General features: G+C 36.6%; 2 protein-coding genes across 8 annotated transcripts in view; one reads left to right on the forward strand and one right to left on the reverse strand.

Moving 5' to 3' along the window:
- Positions 1-6,188: 6,188 nt before the first annotated feature.
- On the reverse strand, positions 6,189-13,091 carry LOC108755846. Of its 5 annotated transcripts, none has more exons than XM_018499158.1 (3): positions 13,004-13,091; positions 8,937-9,014; positions 6,189-8,196 (listed from the first exon to the last, which is right to left on the reverse strand). In XM_018499158.1, the coding sequence occupies exons 2-3, from the start codon at positions 8,985-8,987 to the stop codon at positions 8,044-8,046; spliced, it is 204 nt and encodes a 67-aa protein (XP_018354660.1). In that variant the 5' UTR covers positions 8,988-9,014; positions 13,004-13,091; the 3' UTR covers positions 6,189-8,043. The 5 variants fall into 5 exon arrangements, with proteins under 5 accessions (XP_018354660.1, XP_018354662.1, XP_018354665.1 ...); XM_018499160.1 differs by lacking the exon at positions 13,004-13,091 and adding an exon at positions 12,211-12,442; XM_018499163.1 differs by lacking the exon at positions 13,004-13,091 and adding an exon at positions 11,729-11,792.
- Positions 13,092-15,152: 2,061 nt separating this feature from the next.
- Positions 15,153-24,122, forward strand: part of LOC108755841 (6-phosphofructo-2-kinase/fructose-2,6-bisphosphatase 1) — a 12,416-nt gene continuing 3,446 nt past the window's right edge. The window contains exons 1-7 of one of the 3 annotated variants that reach the window (XM_018499154.1): positions 15,153-15,495; positions 17,724-18,151; positions 18,467-18,838; positions 19,194-19,295; positions 19,370-19,604; positions 20,075-20,202; positions 20,391-20,532. In XM_018499154.1, the coding sequence (XP_018354656.1) occupies positions 15,312-15,495; positions 17,724-18,151; positions 18,467-18,838; positions 19,194-19,295; positions 19,370-19,604; positions 20,075-20,202; positions 20,391-20,399 (1,458 nt within the window). In that variant the 5' untranslated portion in view covers positions 15,153-15,311 and the 3' untranslated portion in view covers positions 20,400-20,532. Of the gene's footprint in view, positions 15,496-17,723; positions 18,152-18,466; positions 18,839-19,193; positions 19,296-19,369; positions 19,605-20,074; positions 20,203-20,390; positions 20,533-21,404; positions 22,440-24,122 lie in introns of those variants that run through there. The other 2 variants (XR_001939790.1, XM_018499153.1) reach the window with 2 other exon arrangements.

Here is a 24,122-nt window from a genome sequence, read left to right on the forward strand (position 1 = left end):
TCTTTAATAACAAACATAGATGCTTTCAAAAAGCAAGATTTATGCATGAAGAAATTTTTTAATATATATATGTATATATATATCTATATATATATATACACACACACACACACATATTATTTAATATATTTAATTCATATGTATTTTTTCTTTTTTTTTTTTACTCTTAGATCTCTTGGACCAAATGAATAAATTTTGCCTTGTCGACCGGTACAGGTAACAGTACGTATATCTAAATTATTATTACGAATACCCAAGTGTGTCTTCTTATCCTCTCTATCGTTTTTGACGAGATATGTACTTGGAATGCCACGAAAACTTATCCTCGTGTTAGCTCTCTTACAACTCTGAAGTCTGCTATCGGTATATATTTGCTTTAAACATTATTAAAAATTTACAGTTTCCCCGCCTATACAGTTATCGCGAAAAAATAATTATCAATTGTATGTGAAGCGCCTTAATCCTGGATATTCTCCGAGTTTTAAATATATTCTGACACTTTTCACCTACACTCTGATTAGCAGTTGACATCCTTTTCCGAATAATTCCCCGAATACGAAAGTATAGCGTTTTCATCTTGATAGGAAAATTCAAGTTTCAGCGAGATTAGTTTCCTATTTACAGAACTGTGTGCAAGCAAAGTATTGTCTGTAAGTAAGATCGTATTGTAATGTTGTGAAGATTATCAGTTAACGAGAAAAGTAAAAAGAAATAGACCGTCTGAGTAAGGAATAAGAATAAAGAATAAGTGCGTTTTCTTAATTACTCAAGAGTGGTTAAATGTTTCACAGAAAAGAAAGACATACTAACAAATTTGTTTTTTTGAGAAAAAAGTTAATGTCTTAAAAATGTTATCAAGATCTATAAGTTTTGTCGAGATGTGTCTATATCCGATATCGACAACCGTGACACGAAGAATTCAAGGATATCCGTATCGGCAGGAATGACGATTATTCTGAAATTTTGAAGTTCATTAATCAAATAAGGCCTATGAAGCAGGCGAACAATGCGGCGCAATTTCCGGGTACCGGTTCACAATGTTGACACGATAGCGATGGCTGGATGCTAACACAGGTACAGCCGTAACACAGGTTGCAATTCGAGCTTTGCAGTGTACGCAGCCGTATGTTTCTTCACCTTCAGAAGGACAAAAGACCGACAGGTAATGGCCGCTGGATCAATTTGGAAAACGGATTCGCGGGAATAACTAATTTTCTGTACCGTTGATCATGTTTTCAACGACGTCTCAAGCCACCTGTCAAGATGAAAGCGACAACTCAGCGAGAATAAGGAAGCAACGTCCTTTGAAAAAAAGTGAAGAATCGTTGGGCAGATCGTATTTGGATTGGTAGTGTTTCCTCGACGACTAAATATCTGGCAGATCGTAGTATTTCAAGAAACGACACCGACTTGGTAAGCAAAAGAAAAAACTCTCCAACGGATGAAACGATCCAACTAAACTACGAATCGGTTCCTTTTGCCTGTCAAAGGATTTTTTTGTGAAAATACTCGCGCAAGGATACACTTGATCCTAATTATAATAGAGGAAGATCCTGTGTGGAGGAACGCCGCGCGAGTTGTTACATTTCGACGAGTGGAGTTTCAGATGACAGAAAAACGCTACGAAGACATACAGAGTACGCAGAAAAGAAAGTGTAAAACAGTAGGAGAAGAGGATATGAGAAAGGAATCGACACTCGTGAATCGGCTAAGATGACTTTGGGAGCAATATCTCCCAGAAGTGGGAGATATTGCTTGTCGACGAAATCCTAAGCAACGGCGAGTCATCACGTTCCAACACATGGGTTGGGAAAGAAAATGAGAGAAACGTGAGGAGAGAGCAAGGAAAGACTCCGTCTGAACGAGTCGATGTCGTTCAAGAAACCTGTCCAATCAGGCCCGACTCTGCTTGTTTGCAGTCATTCATAACAATTCAATCGTTTTGCGTGCAACCCATTATTCAGAAGAGCTGGCAGAAGAGAATCCGGCAGAACGACGGCCTCAGGTTGCTGCAGAGCATCGATTCGGTGTTTGAGATCGCAGCGACAGGCTGGAGTTAAACGAGCTAAACAACTCGCCATTTTGTAACTCGTACACTACCCGAGATCTACCCGAGATTGACGGAGATAATGCTCGTATATGAATGTGCGACTTTGACGACTATCTACGAGGCTTGTTGCAAGCAAAAATACATTTATCGCAGTATCGTCTACCATTGGCGAAACTCGTTGCGATCGTAAAGGGCACTTAATCTATCCTTCAGATTCCCGACTAACTGCTGCCATACTAAGGGCTGGTTGTTCCACCTTTAGATAATTTTATCTGTTGGGTAAGTAGCAAGATTATTACTCAATCACATGTGTGGATTGCCAGATTTATCTAATAGGTAAAATTTATCAAAAGGTGGAACAACCGGGCCTGAGTCGGCCAGATTGAAAGACCAATTGAAGGAAGTGAATGCGAATGAGAAACGACGAGTCCGATCTCCACGTTCTTACGCTCAATTACGCCTAATGACTCCAAAGTAATATCGACGAAAATTTATTTTCGACATTTAGTGTCTGTAGAGTTAAAATTTAACGTAATTATACTTATATATTTCGATTGTGCTATATGGTTGTGTGTAGCATCGTAATCTTCGATAAGAAATGTAAAACGCATAAAAACGAATCCTTGAGTTGTCAGTTGGGATGAAAAATGTCGTTTGTACGTGCATTTCAGAGAGGAATGTAATTTCTCAATAGCCTTCCGTTTTTCTTTCGTCGTTTTACTGCAATGATATTTACCATATGACAATCTTGGAGTAATCTCGAAACATTTACTTTCAATCCAAGTCGATTGAGATAATCGCGTGGGTAAATGGGACAGCGCGATGATCCTTAAAACAAATTTAAGATCAGTCGCGTTTTAAAGTTTAATTTAATTATTGTCACTCAATAAATTATTAAATTTACAAAATAAGATTTAGAGGTGATTAGTTATCTACATTAATTCTGTCGTGAATACGTTCCTATATAATTTAACTGGAAATGTCAATCGGCTCGTTCGCGTCCTTCGTAATTTGTTACAAATTACGAATTTCACAATTTCTCACCGAGTGCAAGTGTCTTACACGCATCTTACACGCAAAGGAACGACTTGAGCAATTTTCTGGTTTCATAGTTGATGAAACTTCTCGCGATGAGGCTTCTCTGTTAGGGGTGGCGAACAGTTATTAGCGGCTTTGTCTGCGAGTTTCACCGTTCTTCGAATGAACGACCGAATGCGCGAGCGCGATGCATAACGATTGTTGGGTGAAATTTAAGGTGAATCAGGATGATCAGACGATCAGGCCGATTGAATTTTGGATGGGGAAACGCGTTACGTTATTTTTACGCTATCGGCGCCAGGGCTGGACAGGGTACCGTGAAAATACTTGGAAATACCGTGTAACTCGAATGTAAATAACTCGAAACTCTTACATAGACGATTAGCATCGTACGAGGTGATATTTTCGAAAAACACGAATCTTAAGTCTGTCCGATACGTTCGGCTGCGTGTACTCGAAACACTGTCCAGTCTTTTCGCGTTGAATTTATACATACATGATTTGACTTGTAGTGAGATAGATGAGAGTTTCGAAGGGAGAAGTAATAGAAGCATACAGTGTGAATGAGTGAGAGAGAGAGAGAGAGAGAGAGATGAGAAAGCGACTGTACCGCCGCTTTATAGCTTAATTCCTTAGATATGCGCGCCAGGCTCTCGCGGGAGCGTCTCGTTAAGTCGAACAGAAGCGGCGAGTCGGGAACAGAAAGTAGGCACCGATTATTAAAAGGGAGAATTCAGGATTTATTTTCTTACCGTACACATATTTCTGTCGCGCGTTATCAACTTTTTGCATCGCATCGCTCATAAACATTCGTTTATAACTCGCCGTATAACTCGATCGCCTAATTTCATTAGCACATTCCAGTTAGCTTTACAGGATTTTCGATCGAATCGGTTACGATCGCTTCGTCCACGTTGATGGACGCCATCCGCGCATTAAAAAGATTTCTTTTCTTTTCACGCCTGTATCGTCTGTATCGTCACCTACTTTGAGAAACATGAAGATAAACGGTTACTTGTGGGCGGTGTATCTTGAACATAAACGGAAAGCCCGATGACAAATGCGGGCAAGTCAGGGCACTCTCCGCGAAAGCTCGCGAAAGCTGACGGAAGCCCGACCGGCGACCGGCGACCGGCGACCGGCGACCGGCGACCGGCGACCGGCGACCGGCGACCGGCGACCGGCGACCGGCGACCGGCGACCGGCGACCGGCGACCGGCGACCGGCGACCGGCGACCGGCGACCGGCGACCGGCGACCGGCGACCGGCGACCGGCGACCGGCGACCGGCGACCGGCGACCGGCGACCGGCGACCGGCGACCGGCGACCGGCGACCGGCGACCGGCGACCGGCGTACTGCGTACTGCGTAGGTATCTCAATTCTCAATCGTTGGGCAGCTCGCAATCGAGTTACACCAATCGCTCATCGCGATATTGAACGTGTGTTGTTCTCCTTCTCATTGTCAGTTCTCACCAACCCACACGCATACACGATATACGTACTAGCATACGATATGCATGCATACACGCATGTTCTCCTTCCTCGATTCATGCCAATTCACGCTAATTCACGCAGTCGTTGAATCACGTTGAACGAGCCGTTGAATATCGAGGGGTACGACGTATCTCGTGACCTGCGAAAGAATCGACCGATCGACGTCGCATTCGTGAAAAACTGTGAAAAATCGGATTTTTCACATTTTTGACAGGCACTTACCTCCCTGCACAGACTAGAACAGACTGCCATTAGAGTATCATTAAGATGATAATTAACAAAATATGTACAAAGGAATGAAGCCCGCTTGTCCCAGCTCGTCTCCCGTAACCGTGTTGAGATATTCGACTTGATCATTGAGATTACTAATACTCGACAGAATGTGTCGATTCCCGCGGTTCCCCTAATCGCAATCCCCTCTCGCATATCAATAGATATATTATTGCATCGTAATTTTCGCGATTCGTAGCAATTCGTAGCGTTCCATCGATGCACAGGGACGATGGGACGGCGGAATTACCTCCTTTGCCTTTCATCCAAGAATTCCCCGTCGCGCTTCTCGTATTCTCGTATTTTCGTATTCTCGTATTCTCGTGGCCGAAGGGTGCAGATCCGATGAAAGAAAGATCGAGCGCATCCTGCATTGTGACATATCATTTATTCTCACGTAATATTATGATACATAATTAATAATTATATATTATTAGACGGCAGAAGAAGAAAATCGCTGCGCCACGTGCATAATGCATTGTACCGCGTGATCATTGTATGGAGGATAACTGTGATAACTGTATCCAGCTTCGAGAAGGAGGAAACGTTCTACTCGATTTGCGTTTGTTAATTAATTATCTTCTCCAGAACAGGGGACAGTATCGCGAGGAATTTCGTAAAGCGATGTAAAATAATTTTGTTTTGTCTACCAAGAGTTTATCGAGGGTCTCACTTGCCAGCGTAATTTTTCTCTCTTTTTCTGTTTAAGTACAGCCTTCCTTCTTTCAACTCTCTTTAAATGTTTTTACCGTCTACGAAAGATATTGAAAAAAGAATCCTGACGAAATTCCTTCTTTTTGATCGCGAAATCAAATTTCTAGTAATTCTAGTAATCTTTAATTCTAGTCCTTAAAACAAACAACAGAGTCTTTAAGAAAAAAGTGGAACGTCGAACGTGGAAAAAATTATTAAAGGTATATATTTAGGTCCATGAATTTTAAATAAATTATTTTGGATTCTCTCCGAATCCCTATTTTTTTTTCTCGTGTATCCGTCGCAGAGATTGTTTAAATTTATATAATATGTCACATTGTATACTTTACTACTTTCGAATCGAGCAGCCCGACGATTATATAATCTTTAATTCTATCATAGATCTTATAAGATCTATGGATTTTACAAAAACACACACAAACATACACAACACGTATGTAATGTGTATAGACATATATTTCTTATATGATATAATTGCGTCCATGCCGTAAAAACAAGTGAAGATAAATTTGTATGATGAAAATGCAAAAGAGAAAAATCTTTGTATCATTCGTGCGAATAAGGAATAACGAAACTGAACTCTTGGCTCGCAGTTTTTTTTTCTGCGGCATGAACGTGATATTTTTATGAAAATATGAGAAACGAGAGAGAGAGAGAGAGAGAGAGAGAGAGAGAGAGAAAGAATGGGCAAGACGTTGTACGACATGGAATATCGAGCCTGAGACTGTATAATAATTATAAATAAATGTACACATGTTAAGACCAAAGGACAGATGTCGCAATACATTTCCTTTTGATAATATTGTTTAATAGTACTCTATTCATTTTTTTATATTCTGATTCTACAATGTCTACGATTACTCTTTTATAATATTTTGTGTTTTCTCGTAATCGCTTCCTTCTCTTGCTGTAAGATTTAAATGTAAATCTTACACTTATTAACGAGAAATCTTTAATAAAAATAAGTGCTAGCCAATTGAACCAACGTTTTATTATAAACAATGATCAATCTTACAAATGCTCCGAAATAGTACCAATACATCCTAATATACAGATTTGTATAATAATGACACAGAGAGATATATGTATATATGTTTTATAGAGCAATCATAGCACAGTAATGTATTTGTCGTGTAAAATAAAAAATAGCATCGAATAACAAGAAAGAATTTCATTTAAATCTTATTTTAATTTGTCAAAAACACAGAGGAGAATTTAAATCGAATTTCAAGCAATCTTGCGATGAGATTTGCGAGGAGCAACTACGGTAATAAAATGCAATAACAAAAATTGAATATAATTATTAACCACTTTGTGCTTCAGATTCAATAACAGAAATTTAGTGCGACTTTGGAGTGACGAAAACGGGACGAGCATTATCAATGATATTTGATTGATGAATTGTACATTAAGTTTATGACTCGATTGTGATAACATTAAAATCTTCTTAACTAAGGGGATTCGCGGACTCGTCGGTCAGTGAAACTCTTTAGCTCGTACGTAGTTTGCTATCTTTCCAAAGAAAACTCGTTCAGAACTGATTTATAGAAAATGCTCTGCTTTTGAACATGCTGATTGTAGGTAAGCGATTTCATGATACAAACAGAAAATTTAATTCTAATTTATAATTGTATCTCTAAGTATAATTTTTATTAATCAACCATTACTTAATGGCACACAGTAGTAAATTATAATGTTATTTCTTGATGTGATTTTTTCCTTTAGTTTCTGTTTAATATCAATGACGTATGATATATCATAAAATCAAATAACATTACTTCAGTAGTTGCGACTATATCGTACACTAGAAGGAACTATTCTCGAGAACAATCGACAAGCTAAGCTAAATCGTGGTGCAAAGAAATACAAGCAATCTATTTTATGATACATCGATCACCGGCAGCAAAAGTTTTCTCGGAAAAGAATTCGTGTAAAAATGTATTCGCTGCATCATTTCTTGTTTGCTCACACGACTAGAATATCTCTTTCTTCTCATATGATGAGCTATCTTTATTTTTTTTATCGTTTCTAGAGAAAAAAGCTACTACACTCGATTCATGAAGCATACACGTTTCGCTCGAAAGCGATACTGTCTTCAACAAAAACTCCATTTCGTTTGTAACCCCGATCTGTACCAAGTACTGAATTCTACGTAATTGAAACACGCGGTCTTATATGCGCGTCTGCGAATCGAGGACATGATCCTTCAAACATGCAAGTTGTTTGCGTTTTAATAGAGAAACATGCCACGAAATTTATTCGGAATTGTAGATTACCTAATACAATATAGATACAAACCGCAAACTCTCACTCTAGACGCGAAGAATAGCTCAACCCAATATATGCCGCATGCTGACTTCAAAATAACATCGTCCGCTATGATGTCGCGCAGACATATTTTCACAATCGATGAATTTATATCTTCAAGATGACCGTTGATTTTGTTTATTGATGTATTATGACTAATAGGACGTCTCTAACAGAGTCTTCGCAGACGACGCTGATGCGACGACTGCATTTGTTTCAACGAGAACATGCTCATAGACAATCCAAAGGTCGCGAGGAAGATTGCAGATGTCGCCGTGCCACGATCGAAGTTCTTGGCCCTATAAAAAGCTGGACTAGCTCCCTGGAAAAAATTATCGTAAGGTAAGCTTTATGGAAGTAAAACTTCTTTTATAATTAATTCTTCTATATTTATACAGAAAAATATTTTTAAGAAAATATAATTTTATATTTAGTTAATAATACGTCTGTTGGTTATAATACAATTATATTATCTATAATTTACATATATCTTTGTTATAATTTTAACCCATAACAGGAACACATATTTTTTTATGATGCTAAAATAATATAAACATATAGGCTTTTGAGACCTATTAAAAATTTTTATTAGTTTATTTTCTTTAAGAATTTTTCAAATTTATTTACATTATTCTTATCTCTCTATGGCATCTCTCTATGGCATAAGACTATTTGGAAAACACAAATAAAATGTTATCAATAGATTTTATTGCTTCTAACTTGTTGTTAAACTTAAACACGCGTTGACCATTTTTTCATAATATGAAATGTATATGATATGTATATTATGATATGTATATTAAATCTAGGGTTACCATATGTGACTCTATATATGTATGTATGTTCCAGTTACGAGTTAATATCAATGAAATTTCAGGATTTCTCTCTCGATTTCAATTTTTCAAAAAAGAAATCATCTGGAAATAACCTACGAAAGGAAAACTTTGTTCGTTTATAAAATATAGAGGTAGGAATGGAAATTAATTGAGCGTTAATTAAAATCGATTACCGTGGGGCTGAATTCTCGAGACTTACGTTAATATGTCTTTACTATATTTTTACCTGATTCAGCGTCAATCGGAAAGCGTACAGCGCAACATGGGTCGAACGCATCTCGTTATTGCAATTTATTTGTGTATTCTGAAAGAAAAAAATTACTTATATAAGTATCTTCTCTAAGCAAATTACTCGGTGAAGAGTTTGCGATTGATTTTCAATCAATGTTCACTAAATATCTTTAAGTTACGGGTTGTATGTCGTCTCATATTTCATAGAATAATGAATGAAAACGAAATCATAGAAAACGCACCGTACTTTTTTTTTCTTGATAAGACACGTGAGAGAATATGCACTTGGCTTATTGTTAGTTTGGCTGTGCGACAATTGCGTCGAATGAAACGGACGAATGAGAAGTACATCGAGGCCACGAGAACTTTATAGACTTATAAAAGAGAAAAATCCCTTACTCGCTCTTATCACTCGCAATAATGAATTCGACGAGATTATTAACATTCTGAATCGTAAAACGTTGTTAAGTGCAATGTTTTCCATCTATAGCACAAAAATATCACGACATCGAGATGTTTACATCAGGAGCGCCATGATTAATGACATGATAAAAACATAAAAAAGATATGTGTTAAAATCTGTATGATTTTAATAATCTTTTTAATATTAATTTATATTATAAGGTTCCATAACTAAGATTAATCTCTTTCAAATTATGCATGTTTCACAGATGAACACTATTCAAGTATACGCCCTCGATTTCTAAATGATAGATAAAATAAAAATCGAAGACTTTTTTTTTAACTACTTGGAAGAATTTATCAAGATTCTAGCATAGAGTTAACGATATTAGTTTAATTTAATTTTTCAAATACTTGAAAAGCAAATATAGGACTGCAAAAAGTTAAGGATTAACGCCGCCAAAGCACACGAACATTGGCATTTTTTGTACAATAATTTACGTATAAAAATCGACAAATATTTCTCGACAAAAAAGTATAAAGAATAGTTTGTCAGATAGTGAAATAATTCAGAGTCAACCGAATTATGAAGAAAAGAGGGTATTTACTTAAACATTAGTAAAGAAGAAGAATGTTTCCTTGCTGGTCTGATATCACAAGATATCAGACATGACGAGCTACATAGCGAGGAAAATAATGCGAATCAATCAAGTCAGCCCTATATACTCTTTAACGTTATGCGTCATTGAGTTATCGCGAGTGACGCGAAGATGCGACGAAGACTCGTTTGCAGCGGATATTTCCGATAAATACATTCTGACGCGCTATTCACAATTATCTGGAGTTGCCACAACCGCGGGCGAATCGCGTACTTCTCTTGTACCAATCTTATTCAATGTTGCTTGGCGAAAGGGATCGTTATTAATTCGTAAGAGCAAAAAAACGAATGGGTGCATGATTCGAAAGATTAGCTCCTTCGTGAACACCGTTATCAATAAGTAGCTGTCCAACACTGTCAAACACTGATATGACCTAAATCGTTACACAAGTACGAACAGAGGATTAAAGATGTATGTATGTTCGCCTGTGTTCGCGAAAACTTTGAAATAAATTGATTAAGTAAAAAAATAATAGACTATCTATCTAGACAACGAAAATTACATACATATAAAAGTTTCATTATACATATGTCTAATTAAATTATTACGTTATAAATTTCATTAGACAATTGTTGATTATATAATAATTAAATCACATAACAACTTTGGTTATATAACCAATAAGTTAAACAAAACTGCTATTGTATATGCACTATTATAAATAAATTAAATAAGTGAGAAAGCTCACCAAACATTGTCAAAGCTGGACATTGTGGTGCCTTAATAATGGTATATACGATTCTTGATATTATAAGTGCTTTGAAGCATTTTCTGATTGATGTAATTGTTTCTTTCTTTCGATTTTGGTCGATCAAAATGATTTGAAGCATTTGTTTAGCCGCACTCACTATTTCTACATAAATTTTAAATATATTGTTTCAGTTATATAAGCTGCATGCCACTTATTTATTTACTGCCAAGACAATATAATGCAACATAATATAATAATAAACTGAAATAATAATCTCACAAAATTTAAATTGAACAATTTGATAATAACGCTACTAGCCTGTCTTGAAATACTGTAAAAAAAAAAAACTCATTCCGAAAAATATTACCTTAGTTAGGATTTAATAAATCTGGAACTTCTCGATTATCCATATATAGATGTCTTCTTTGCAAGTCGAACAGTAATGGGCGCAGTTTACATAACTGAAAGATGTATTTAAAATTTACACAAAAAATATTATTAGATGCCAATGTCTACCCTCGACTATGTTTGACGCTTTCTTATCTAGTTAATTTATTTATACATATTTATATTATTAATCACATATATATATATATATATAATGAAATTCAATTCGAAACCGACAGACTCGAATCGAATTAAATCACTCAACGTTTATTCTGCACGAGAGAGGGTTAACCTCTTCGTCGATCGTTACGCAATAATTTTCGCCTAAAACAAAATTATTTATGAACTGATGATGAACTGATGATTACGTAACTGAGCCAACGAACGACTACATTCAATTTCATCCTCGCAGCGCTTTCGTCCTTGTTTTACATCTATGAATAATAAAGAGAGAATGATGATTATAAGCCGTTAAAAAGCGTCAGGGTTCACCTTGAAACGGAAATGATCTCTGTTCTTATCATTCGCGAGGCGAGATACATGCGGAGCAAGCAGAATCAGCTGAGAGTCAGAGTCTGTCAGAGATCTGCACGATTTACGACGAGATTCCGCGGTCCGCGAGTGACGGGATAAATACAACGAGCTTACCCCAAGTCCAGAATCTCTTCGAATCACACGCACGACGCGCTTCAGAGATTTCGGTGGATGGATTTAAGGACTTCAGGCACCGGTCGCGTATCTCCTAAGTCAAACCTTCACGGAATCCTCTCAATATTACGGGAAATATTACTTAAAGATATTAAAGACTTGAATTCTACGAACATCAGTAATCCAATTAAATATGAATCCTCGACTTCTCACTCAGAATCGTTCGATATTGAAGTATTAACGAAGGAAAAATAATTGTCCTATCCTCCGGACGATCTTCTTAGGTTCAGTCGAAAAATGTATGATCCGTATACCGGAAAGCTCACGCAAGGCGAATCTAACCTCTAAACCGCTCCAAACCGATCTTCCGTGATTCATTGATTTACTCGAAGGAGATTCCTGACGCGACGATGGCGGAAGTTTGTCGTTCGTAAAGGAAAAGGAAAGGAGAGTTACGAGAGCCAAATCTCGTCAAATCTTACCAAATCTTGCGGAAGGAGATCACGCCGGGCCTCGAGATTTATGCGTGACCTAACCTATACATCCGCGGCTTCACCGCATGTTGCCGCACCTCGACGCCTCTCACGAAATCTATGGACATCTACGATGAATTGTTCTCGCAGTCGCGCGAGACTATCAGCCGAAAATTTTATCATCGAACCCTTTACATTGTCTATCGTTTTCTTTCATTACGTCTCGAACGTCGAGATAACTAACTTCGTACCATCGAAAAGCATGTATGGACGAACGAGGCAGAAACGTGAGAACAATTTCAGATCCTTTCCTCCGTCTTTTTCTCTCCTCGTAAAAAAAATGTTTCCTTTAAAAGGGTGTTTTTTTTTTTTACAAGAAAAGTTTTTTTCGATTCGTTGCATAACACACGATTACGTGATTTGACGTTTATATTTATAGGAAAAACAATTCTCTCTCATGGTCAACTGCGAAAAATTTTATTAACCTTCTGATGCATGGGATCTACACCAGCCTCTTTGTTTAAGAAACAAATAGTTGTAATAATTAGAGTCAGGCAGACGTTTTGTAAGTTTTTTAAAATCTCAATCGCGCCTGAAGCGCGAAACTTGGTTGCTTCTATCTTACAATATTGTTTATTATTACAAGAATTAGATGATGCGGAAATGTATCTCACTGTCGCTACCTGACGTTCGTCGATGTAGCACGCGTGGAGAGAAAATTATAAAAACGTTGGAAATTTAACGATACGTCGGCGGAATTAAATTCCAGACGTCGAAATGCGGAGTAGAACAGATTACTTACCCGCCTGTATCGAAACCAGCTGATAAAAGAGATCAGAAAACACACGCCCCGTCGCCGAATTCACCGAATTGACGACTTGACGAACGCACGGCACGCGGACCATGAACTAAATATTGTTTAGAGGGAATGCAAAGTCACAGTACTCGCGGCATAAAGCCGGGAACACATACAAGAACGTAAGACGTATCAGACCGTAACACGTAAGCAGTAAGCAAATTAGCCAATCATAGTAGAGACGGTAATGCCAGTAACGAATCCAATGTTAGGATTTCCTTACTGATTACGCCTTACGGTCATACATTTTTTTATATGCTCCTGGCTTAAAGCCCATGATACAGAATGCATCCTGAACGGCAACCGCTCACTGAGCGCTCAATGAGCGCTTTTATCTGATTGGCATATTCCATTAGATCCTAAAATATAGACCAATCAAATGAAAGAGCTCACTGAGCGCTTATTCTGAAACTCAGTCCCTGCGCACAACGGAGGAAATATTAGGAATAGAAATAAATTTTAAGATTTCAACCTATCAGAAACCGTGTATTCCGATATGTAACTTATTTATATTCTGGTATCTGATAGGTGAAATCTTAATATTTGTTTCTGTTCCTAATATTTGTTTTATTGTGCGCAGACCCTCAGAGACTCGCTAAATTCGAAAGAGAAAGAAGAAAAGAAGATATATTCAATGGGGAGTAATTGAAAATTTTCTTTAATTCACATGTCTGACTTTATTGACTACAAAATTTGGATTAATCTGAAAATAGGAAAAGTTCCAGGGTTATGAATATATATATATATTCCAGTTTTCCTATTAATACATATACGTATATGTATACCTACACATTATTCCATTAACATGTATAATTATTAATTTTTTATTTGAATGCTCTATTTATTGCGTTTTTACTGGTTGAATTAATCATTGACCTTAGAAGATACCTTGGAAATGTGCATCTATGTATTGGTTTGTATCTGAATGATCCTCTATACAAGTATGAAGATATTTGAATTTAAGCTTAAATAAAGAATATGAATTTTAGATTTTTGTAGCAGAATTTGTTGTATTTCTTATCCTTCTTCCCTCTCTTTTACTTCAGTAGCTGTAATAATTATATACTTATTTTAGTACAAGTGTAGAGAGATAACAGCGATAAAAAACTACTTCTATAGCTATGACATGGACGGAGTAACCAGATATGGGTATTTCCATATTGTGATATCACAACATGAAAAAATATCATCCTATTGCTAAAAAAAAAGTGATTACTCACTAATTTATTCTTTTTCTTTTCAGTGACGGTTACTTAAAATACAATTTAAAGAATGTTTTCTTGGTAATAGGTTTAAAATATATTTGATACAAAATTTTAGAAAAACTCATCATCATGTACTAAAAACAAGAATATTTATCTCTTCTTTTGAAGAATATTGTAAAATTTTAGAAGAAACTTGACATATATATATACTAAGCAAATCAAATTTGTTTTAATTTAATAATTTTGATTGAAAAAAATATTAAACTTGTTAGGATTCAGAATATAAACATTTTGAATAGATGCTTGTGACGCTTACGATAGATTTAATTAAGAATAATCTAACTTTTGTGTGAAACAATTAAATAATAACTATTTAAATATAATATGTATTCAATTCTCGCGTACGGGATCTCATTCTACTCCTCAACTGGCCTGCGATTTCTGAACACGTGATATTCATATATTGTCGCAGTAGCCTAACAAGTAATCGCATAAGTTTGCGCACGACGTATAGTCTTTTGGGTTCGAAAAATTCTTGAAAGTTTCTACGAAACCGCATATCTGATTACTTAAATATTTCATACTTAAAATATCGGATATTGGATACGATATATAGACTTCCTTTCTTCTTAGATAAGGAGCTCAGCGTCAGATTTCTTTGTCCTATCAGAAAGAGACTTATCTGAATTTTCAAGCACTGTGACAATTTAGATTATCTGGAACTGATTCGTAGGCGCGCGCATACGCGAGAGAGAGAGAGAGAGAGAGAGAGAGAGAGAGAGAGAGAGAGGCACCATCGGGAGGACACAATAAGACAGGTCTGTTTATCGCAGATCTAACCCGGCCCGGAGCTGGCCGAGCACCTCTCTCCGAGTCCCCGCTACAGCAGTCTGACGATTTCGCCGCTCTGATAGGTGACGTATAATACCCGTCGGCGGTGGCGGTGGCGGTGGCGGCGACTATCTGCCGACCGTTCGTCGTTCGTGCTCGTTCCTGGTCGGTCAGTACGCGCAGTCGACACGGTGTGTCTGGTCCGGGGTTGCTTGCACATGAGCGTATGCAAATCTCCACCATTCGCTCTCCGTCTCTCTCCGTCTCACGTCGTCTCTCTTCGTCTCTCTTCTTCACGGCGGGACAGATTGGCTCCGCGGAGGATGACCGACTCCGAAATCGAGATGCATTACACCCCACCGACGTCGGATACCATCCAGACGAAACCGTTCCCGATTCGAGGTAATATTTTCAGGGTCTTTTCTCTCTCTCTCTCTCTCTCTCTCTCTCAGTGCGCAGCGCTATACCTCTTTCTCCTTCCCCCTTCGCCGCACGCACTCGTAACTCTCGTAAGATCAAACACGTGCGAGGAACGTGAGCTCGCGATTGCGTTTCGGAGCAAGTTCAAGGTCTCCGATCTCGCGGTCAATGTACCGGGTGTCGTCTCCCCTGTAATAATGCGATCATCGCACCGGTTTTGCTATCTCCGTATCCGCGCGAGATACGATCGAGTCTCGCCAGCTCGTCAGATCTCGTCGCCGGAAAGCGCAGGAGCGGGAAAACTTGTACCTTCGACTCACGTCGCAACTCCTACAAGCGCGATTTTTCCTTCGATATTTAACAATCACGTATATTTTTGCAGAAACGACAAGACAATCGTACGTGTTTACGCTTAGTATCTCCTTCTCCCTCTCCCTCTCTCACTCTCCGATGGTCCAAAACGACTAAATCTAATCAGAGGGACGCGAACCTCTTTAATTAAATGATCGCTCTCGTCTAAACATCTTAATTGCGCGTCGTTTTATTGCGTCCTTTCAATTATTACACAATTCTTTTCTCACCGACATGTCTATTAGCATACATTTAGTTTTTATTTTAACAGGAAAAAAGTTGTGAGATAACAAAAGAAAGAACTAAATATTTATCTCTTCCCAGATAGCGCGTGGAACATTTCAGCAATATTATAATAACGTTATAACGTTGTTCTTAGTCACTGTCCTCCCGGAGAAACATTTCGACAAGCAGAATGTACTTGATGTGTGCATATCGCGCTGAGACTGCTAGATAAATTATCACTTTTTGCTCCACTAACAACCTTGAGCAGTGTTCGAGGAACGTTTTGCGAATAAGCCAAAAACAAAAAAAATCTCTCTTACAATATCCGAGTTTGCTGACGGAATTAGCTATGTTTCATTTCCTTCGTGTGCGAGGATAAACAATTTGATACGGTGATATATGCATATTATCGCCTTTCAAGGAAGCAAATTCATTGATAAATTACTCCTCAGATAATGCGTTAAATATATCCGAGGAGGAAGAATAAACATCCTTAAAAAAAAAAAAAAAAAAAAGACTTTCAATTTTGTCATCTTTTTATGTAAATACATGACTTGTTTACATCTATTACTGTGGCTGTATGCTTTTAATCCTTAAACAAAATCCATAGGTATATTATTCGCATATAAAAAACGATTTATTTATGTAATTTCAATCTTGAGCCGATAAAACTGACTATGTGACTATATTAAAATTATTATTTTAACGTTATTTTAACATTACTTTTATTAAAGGTATGCGAAGCGAAGACTCTCTCTCTCTCTCTCTCTCTCTCTCTCTCTCTCTCTCTCTCTCTCTCTCCAAACTATAAACCCTTTGTCGACGGACGATTAACAACGGTATGTGATTGGAATAATTGTAGGAATTAAAAAAAAATAGTCAAAAGTATTTCGGACGAGTTCCAAAGTATCTTATCTCATTTTTCAAGTACAACGTATCTCTATGTTAAATTATATCGATATTCCTGATATTCGAGATTCATAATTAGAAAATTAGTAAAACTATCGTTATGGTGTGTATTATACGGTCTGATCATCACGCCAAGAGGTGCCAGATTTCAATGGAAAAATAGTTTTCCAAGTGTCTCGCATTGGTGATATATGATTAGACCTAGTTTCGTAAGAGAGTTAAAAAATATGTATGTATATATACATAGATAACAAGAATCAAATTATGTAACTGCAATTTTTTTTATACGAAATTACAAATGATAGTATCAATTGTCGAACGGACATCTGTTGCATTAATAGAAGCGCGAAATTTAATAACGGATCTCGATACTACAATATTGAACCGGATTTTGGGTTATCGTATTGATATTGAAATTAATACAATCTATCAATCCAGTCTAAATATACGAAATAGAAATTAGCTTCAACGCATATAAATGAAGAAGACCATATATTCAAAATGTGATTAGGTATTTGTGCCTGATAATATATATATATATATATATAAATATATATATATATATATATATATATATATATATATATTTATACATATAATACATCTAAAAGTAACTTTATCAATTGAGGAATTATGAATGATCCCTCGGGCATTTAATTTTCTGCGTCCAATATTCGTCCCTATTAGATATCCTTTTATTTTCCATATTTTCATCTCTTTTACAGGTGAACGTGCAAATTTCGTGAATAAGCCTCATGTGATCGCGATGGTCGGTCTACCGGCTCGCGGCAAGACTTACATATCCAAGAAGTTGTGCCGATACCTCAATTGGATTGGTATCAACACAAAGGTTTTCAACTTGGGCGAATATAGGCGGCATGCTACCACTGCCTATCAGTGCCACGAGTTCTTCCGTCCCGATAACATAAAGGCTATGGCAATACGCACGCAGTGTGCGAAGGACGCTCTAAATGACGTCTGCCAGTGGCTGGAGAGCGGTGACGGAGAAGTGGCCGTCTTTGACGCTACCAATTCTACGGTTGACAGACGTCAGTTGATACGCGATATCGTCGTACGCAAGATGGGTTTCAAGCTATTCTTCGTCGAATCGGTGTGCAATGATCCAGAGATCGTCGAGCAGAATATTATGGAAGTATGTACTTGAGAAATAGTCAAAGATAGCGATTGGACAATAAGTTATTTGTACATGAGAATTAATATCAATTTTAATTTAACGTATATATACACGTAACTTTTTAAGACGGTTAATGAGATTAATAAAGAGATTGTTTTTGGAAAAAAGAGGAAGCAGGATATGTGTGTGTGTGTGTGTATGTGAAAATATCGATTGGTTGTTATGTTGCAGTAGATTAATATTCGTAAATTAATATTAATATATAATTGATTTAGTAGATATATGATTGATAAACACAAGTATTTATTTAAACGTTCCAATTCTGTTATCCAGGTAAAAGTCAGTAGTCCGGATTACGCTAACATGAAGAAGGAGGATGTACTTGCGGACTTTATGTTGCGAATCGAGCATTACCAGGAACGCTATCAGCCGTTGGACGAGGAACTCGAGACCGATTTGTCATTCATGAAGATATACAACACCGGCGAGAAGGTGCTGGTCCATAAGCACGAAGGCCATATACAAAGTAGAATAGTTTACTATCTTATGAACATTCATATTGTGCCACGCACGATTTACTTGACCAGGCATGGTGAGAGCCTGATGAACCTCGAGGGCAGGATAGGCGGCGATTCGGACTTGAGCGAGCGGGGACATGAATATGGCAAGGCGTTAGCAGATTACATCAGTAATCAGAATATACAGGTAATCCTCCTTGACCTTCTTACAACGCATATTTTATCGATTTAATTAATTTTTTATACACACACATACACACACGTCGCGATAAAAACTTTTATTTGATTTTAATTCCGATTAATAATAATAATCTCAGCTTTAAATAATATGAGGATAGATAGAGATGTGTATAATCATTTTTAAGAAAATTATAATTTAGAATATAATATACTACATATTCAATGATCAAAGTTCGCTTATTTTTTTATATGCATTATACAAGCGCCGTATTATTCTCTGCATGTTACTTTCATCACGCTCGACTCTTGAAACAATCTCGCTTCGCGTGTTATGTTAAACAACATTATATCTGAATATATAGGGCTTAAGAGTTTGGACTAGCTGGCTGAAAAGGACCATTCAAACTGCGGCTGACGTAAAGGCACCGCAAGAAAGGTGGAAGGCTCTCAGCGAAATTGATGCTGTAAGTTAAAGTATTAAATAGACTAGCTAATTAAGCAATTTCTTACCTTTGTCTCTCTTTGTGAATTAATCTAGGGTATTTGTGAAGAAATGACTTACGAAGAAATTTCCTCAAAATATCCTACGGACTTTGCCGCGAGAGATCAAAACAAATTCTCCTATCGTTATCCAAGGGGAGAAAGTTACGAAGATCTTGTTGCGCGACTGGAGCCTGTGATAATGGAACTGGAACGTCAGGGTAACGTTTTAGTTGTCAGTCATCAAGCGGTCATACGGTGTTTACTCGCTTACTTTCTGGACAAGAGCGCAGGTCAGTAAATTTATTATTATTTTAATCATCACACGTTTTAATTTATCATTAATATCTCATAGGATATTGAAATTTGTCCTCTTGCTCTCTTGATTACTTGCACGCGCAAATCGAATGATATAATCACCGATAATACGTAATATGTCTGAGCACGTGATGACGTCCAAGAATGAAGAGATTGGAATGTTAAGCACAACTTTTGACCTTCGATGTATTAAAATGTGTCAAGAAAAAAAATGATAAATAGTCACGCACGCAAAAGCGGATTATAGTGACGTAATTATTCGTTTTGTTCAGCAAAGTAATTCTTCCTACGCACTACGCGATTCCTCCTTTCATATTCCATCGATATGGCACGAAAAGCAAATATCTAACATAAGATGCCCATAAAAATAAAAAATTATTTCTATATTATAGCTAATTAATTCTAATACAGTTCATTCAAGTTTGTTTTTTTTTTCTTATTTCAGACGAATTACCGTATTTAGAAGTACCTTTGCATACCATCATGAAATTAACACCGGTCGCTTATGGTTGCAAGGTGGAGCATATTCGACTACCGATAGAAGCTGTGGACACTCATCGACCGAAACCAAAGGTAGAAATTAGTATAATAAAGTCGTAACAAGTCTGTATCTTTCTCCCTTGAGTGCGCTTTACTCGCTGAAAGTAGAGATGGCGAGAAAGCAAGTATCTTGCTATTTGCTTGCAAATTTTCCGTTACCAATACTTTATGCCAATAAAATATGTAATTCCTATGCTATGCTTATGTTTTAATGTTCCCAGAATGCCTGACTCTGTTAGCTGTAGTGGAAAAACGGACTATTTTCTTGTATCTAATCAAAACCTCATCCTAGAATCATCTGCATCCGTAAAAAAAAACCACTTTCATAAATTAGAAATTCGTCGCATGCACTTTTCCTACGGACCTGGGACAAATATGTCACTTGTGTGTTTTACTCTAAATTTTATGTTTATATTATGTATATAAAATTGTATATTGTTATACATATAATTGTCGCATAACGTCAGTCTTCGTGTGAAATTATAAAAAGATAATTGTATTCTTGCTGGATAATTATTAATCTTTCGATTTATCTGTTCATCATTTTTTCAGATAGTATAAGTATAAAGCATCGACATTGCGGAATCGTGATGGTACCAAACGCTAATGTGTATTCCTATTAAGCTTATTCACAGCGATATGATAAGTTTTTATTAAACTTGTACTTATCAATGTGTGTGTAATGATTGCATAATGTAGGTAATTTAAACATATTTATGATTTTGATCGCTTAGAGAAAAGTAACGAATTCATTTGTGTTAAATCAAATAATATATTCTTGTAGATATATATATATATATCTTTTAGTTAAAAATTTGTGAAATTAATTAATTATTTGATCAAATTAATTATAAAAGATTATCAGAATGCAAATGTAGACAGAATGGATTGTATCTCCTGATATACAAGCCAAATTGTACTTGTACACGCGCAATTATGCTCTTGTGTATGATAACGGGTTATAGCCTATCGTGATCAGTAAAGTTATTCATGAAAGGGTCAAAGACCTGTACCAAAACTGTAGCATAGCATCTGATCTCAATTGTTTTGATACGCTAATAAAATCTCTCTTTGTTCGCAAATCTGCTGTAGAGCATGTATCTTCGATAGAGAAAAAAACATCCTGCTCAACTGTAGACCTGCGTCTACATGTAGATTACTCTTTTCTTTCCGCAATGCACACATATATTTTCGGCAAACGCTAAAATGCCCGTTGTGGAACTTTGAATTTTCAGATCCCAGGATATCTGGAAGAGCGATTCCGAGGAAAGGGGAAGGTACTATGCACGTGATAACAACGAATTTCACGGCGCAGCTATTCCCTACCGTTGATATACCAAGACGTTGAAGCAGCATAAATTCGGCAGCTGACTTCTCGCGCGCGTGAATCGGCGCGCATCCGAGCCCTTTTCTTCCTACATGTGTCAAAAGCGAGACGAGGCGCGATCGGCGCAGATCCGATGTATCCTATGAATCCTAGATAGGGCACTGACGCGGAAGATCCTCCGCGACGACGCAGATCCTGCGAGACGGGATGTCGGACACGGACGTACTGCGCGCGTGTGATTTTTATATTTTTCGATCGCCGTCTAACTAGATAGTGAGAAGAACGTATGTGATAGAGGATGATTGTCGATGAGAAGAGGAAGAGTCTGTCAGCCCGTGTACACGTACACACGCGTCTTTTACACGACGGATGATTCTTTTCTTTTTTTTTTTTCTTTTCTTCTTTCTAGACAAGCGTTCTTTGATCAGCGCGTACTTTGAAGTGTTCGCTTCTTGCCGAAGAAAGGTATTTATATCTTGATAAACAATACTTAGATGGTAGACACGTACCGTGGTACGTTCCAAGACACAAATCTATACAATCCTACTCTTATTCGGCAGATACGTACTTTGAAGTGCTCGCTCGCGAATCTAAAAGTAGATATATTTCTTTTTTCCATATTTACTTTCCATATTTCAAACATTATCTCGGAATTATCGTCGGATGCTTTTCAGAGCGACTCCGAAATGGATCCAAATATCGTAAAATTGTGACATTGATAATAATACTCGATTACGTAAAGGTATCGAGATATAATAGTACAATACTTTAGATTGTGCGATAATACTTCCGAATCAAGCTAACGAATACGTTACAGTTCAATCCATTCTAACATATACGTTGCGATCTTGTATATTAAGTAGCTGAATTACGTACGAATTTCGATATGGATATGTATCTCGATCATTGAGAAACATAATAATAAATAACACATGCAATTTTATGAATTAATCCATCTACTGATTTAGATGTTCCTATATTTAATGAGTTATATGTGTATTACGTAGATTTATTCTGTATGTATAACATATATACGTAAGTACATGCGCTATATTTATTTATGAGAAAACGAATAAATTTTCAATGTTTCCATTCGGTATAAATGATGAAACATTAATGCATTAAAATTGGTAATATATATGCATTTTGTTTAATATTAAAAGGTAAGCGTGTTTTTTTTTTTTTTTTTATAAGAATGATATATAAATCTCGTAAACGACATTTTCTGATTGAGAAGCGAAATCATGTAGAATAAAATTTTATTTTATTTTATTTTAGTTATTAAATTGTCACTTTTCTTTCAAAAATTTATTCAATTTTTAAGGCTCCTTACTAGTCGCGGTGGAATCGTGACATCATAAATCCCAAGCGGTTGCGAATAGTTTCACGAGCATCAAAGATGCGTTGAAGTAGCATATATATTCGATGTCAATCTGAATAAATTAAAAGAGTTTTAAGTGTCTATAAAAATCGAGAGATCGTGTCCGAGCCTTATTAATAATCTCGATAACAGTGGATTTGCTACGTTTATATGAACTTTTTTTTATATTTGGTGAGGAGCTCGTCCCCAAAGTTTGTCTTTTAGTTACATCCTGTATTTATTATAACTGAAATAATTAAAATTAATTGAAAAAAATTAACTGAAATATAAATTAATGGGTATAAATACTTATATATAGGAATACAACAATTGAAAGCGATAGTCCCTTCAATCAGACGGACAACAGGTGTTATTGTCCTTTCAGTGATTTTATTCCTATATATAAATATAAGAAAATGTTTATATCGATTAATTTTTATTTCAGTTAATTTCTAAAAGTCAAACTTTGGGGACAACCTCCCTGTATGGAAATAGGACGGATCAGAATTCATTATACATATATATATCTTCTCGTCTTTTTTATTTATCCCCAGCAAACGAGAATGGATTGAAATGAATTGAAATGGATTCAGATTTTCATAAATATTGATTCATGAATGTTAAAATGAATGCTCTTCAATCCTGAATGCATTTTTATTCATTTATAAGAATTGCATGGAGCATATCTCTTTGCCTTACAATCTAAAAATAATATTGGCTTTTTCTGTGCATTGTGAATGCTGTTCAATTCAAAATTTTGAATAGGAAATGCAGTTTTTCAATCCAATTGCATCCAATGGAATCTAATTAAGTCCAATTAAATCCCAAAAAAAGTATTCGCTATTTAAAATACGCGCGCGTATTCGGATAGAAAAAAATTTCAATCCATTTGAATCCATTCTCTCGTTTGTTGGGTCTGATAGATGATGATGACTTCTCTGATATGCCTGTGGTGCACGTTAATTGTACAATAAAGGACCTACAGTTTAACGTCGATTCTCAAACTACGATTTTGTTTAGAGATTAGAGATGTGTACAACGCGGTAAGGATATTTCTCGGTGGTTTGCCATTGCCTACCGAGATACTGTGCGCTGATTTGCTGCCATATTAATTTCTAGTATTTCCAGCCGGCATCCGTTAGATGGCGTTTGGGAGTAGAGTAAATATTTATGTTGGCGGAAGAAAAATTAAGGAGCTTTTGAAAGTTTTGAAGAGAGAGTTGCGACTTTGTTAAACCGATAACTTGCGAGATTGTGATATCAAGC

Source organism: Trachymyrmex septentrionalis, unplaced genomic scaffold, assembly GCF_001594115.1.
Source record: "Trachymyrmex septentrionalis isolate Tsep2-gDNA-1 unplaced genomic scaffold, Tsep1.0 scaffold9, whole genome shotgun sequence".
NCBI classification, from domain to species: domain Eukaryota; kingdom Metazoa; phylum Arthropoda; class Insecta; order Hymenoptera; family Formicidae; genus Trachymyrmex; species Trachymyrmex septentrionalis.

What these genes read in the sequence shown, in the direction of transcription:
- LOC108755846 (XM_018499158.1), bottom strand. Translation starts at nt 8,987, where the DNA reads ATGCGTTCGACCCATGTTGCGCTGTACGCTTTCCGATTGACGCTGAAT. An exon ending in TCCGATTGACGCTGAATCAG is followed by an intron (nt 8,197 to 8,936) that starts GTAAAAATATAG and finishes AATTTTTTCCAG; the next exon opens with GGAGCTAGTCCAGCTTTTTA.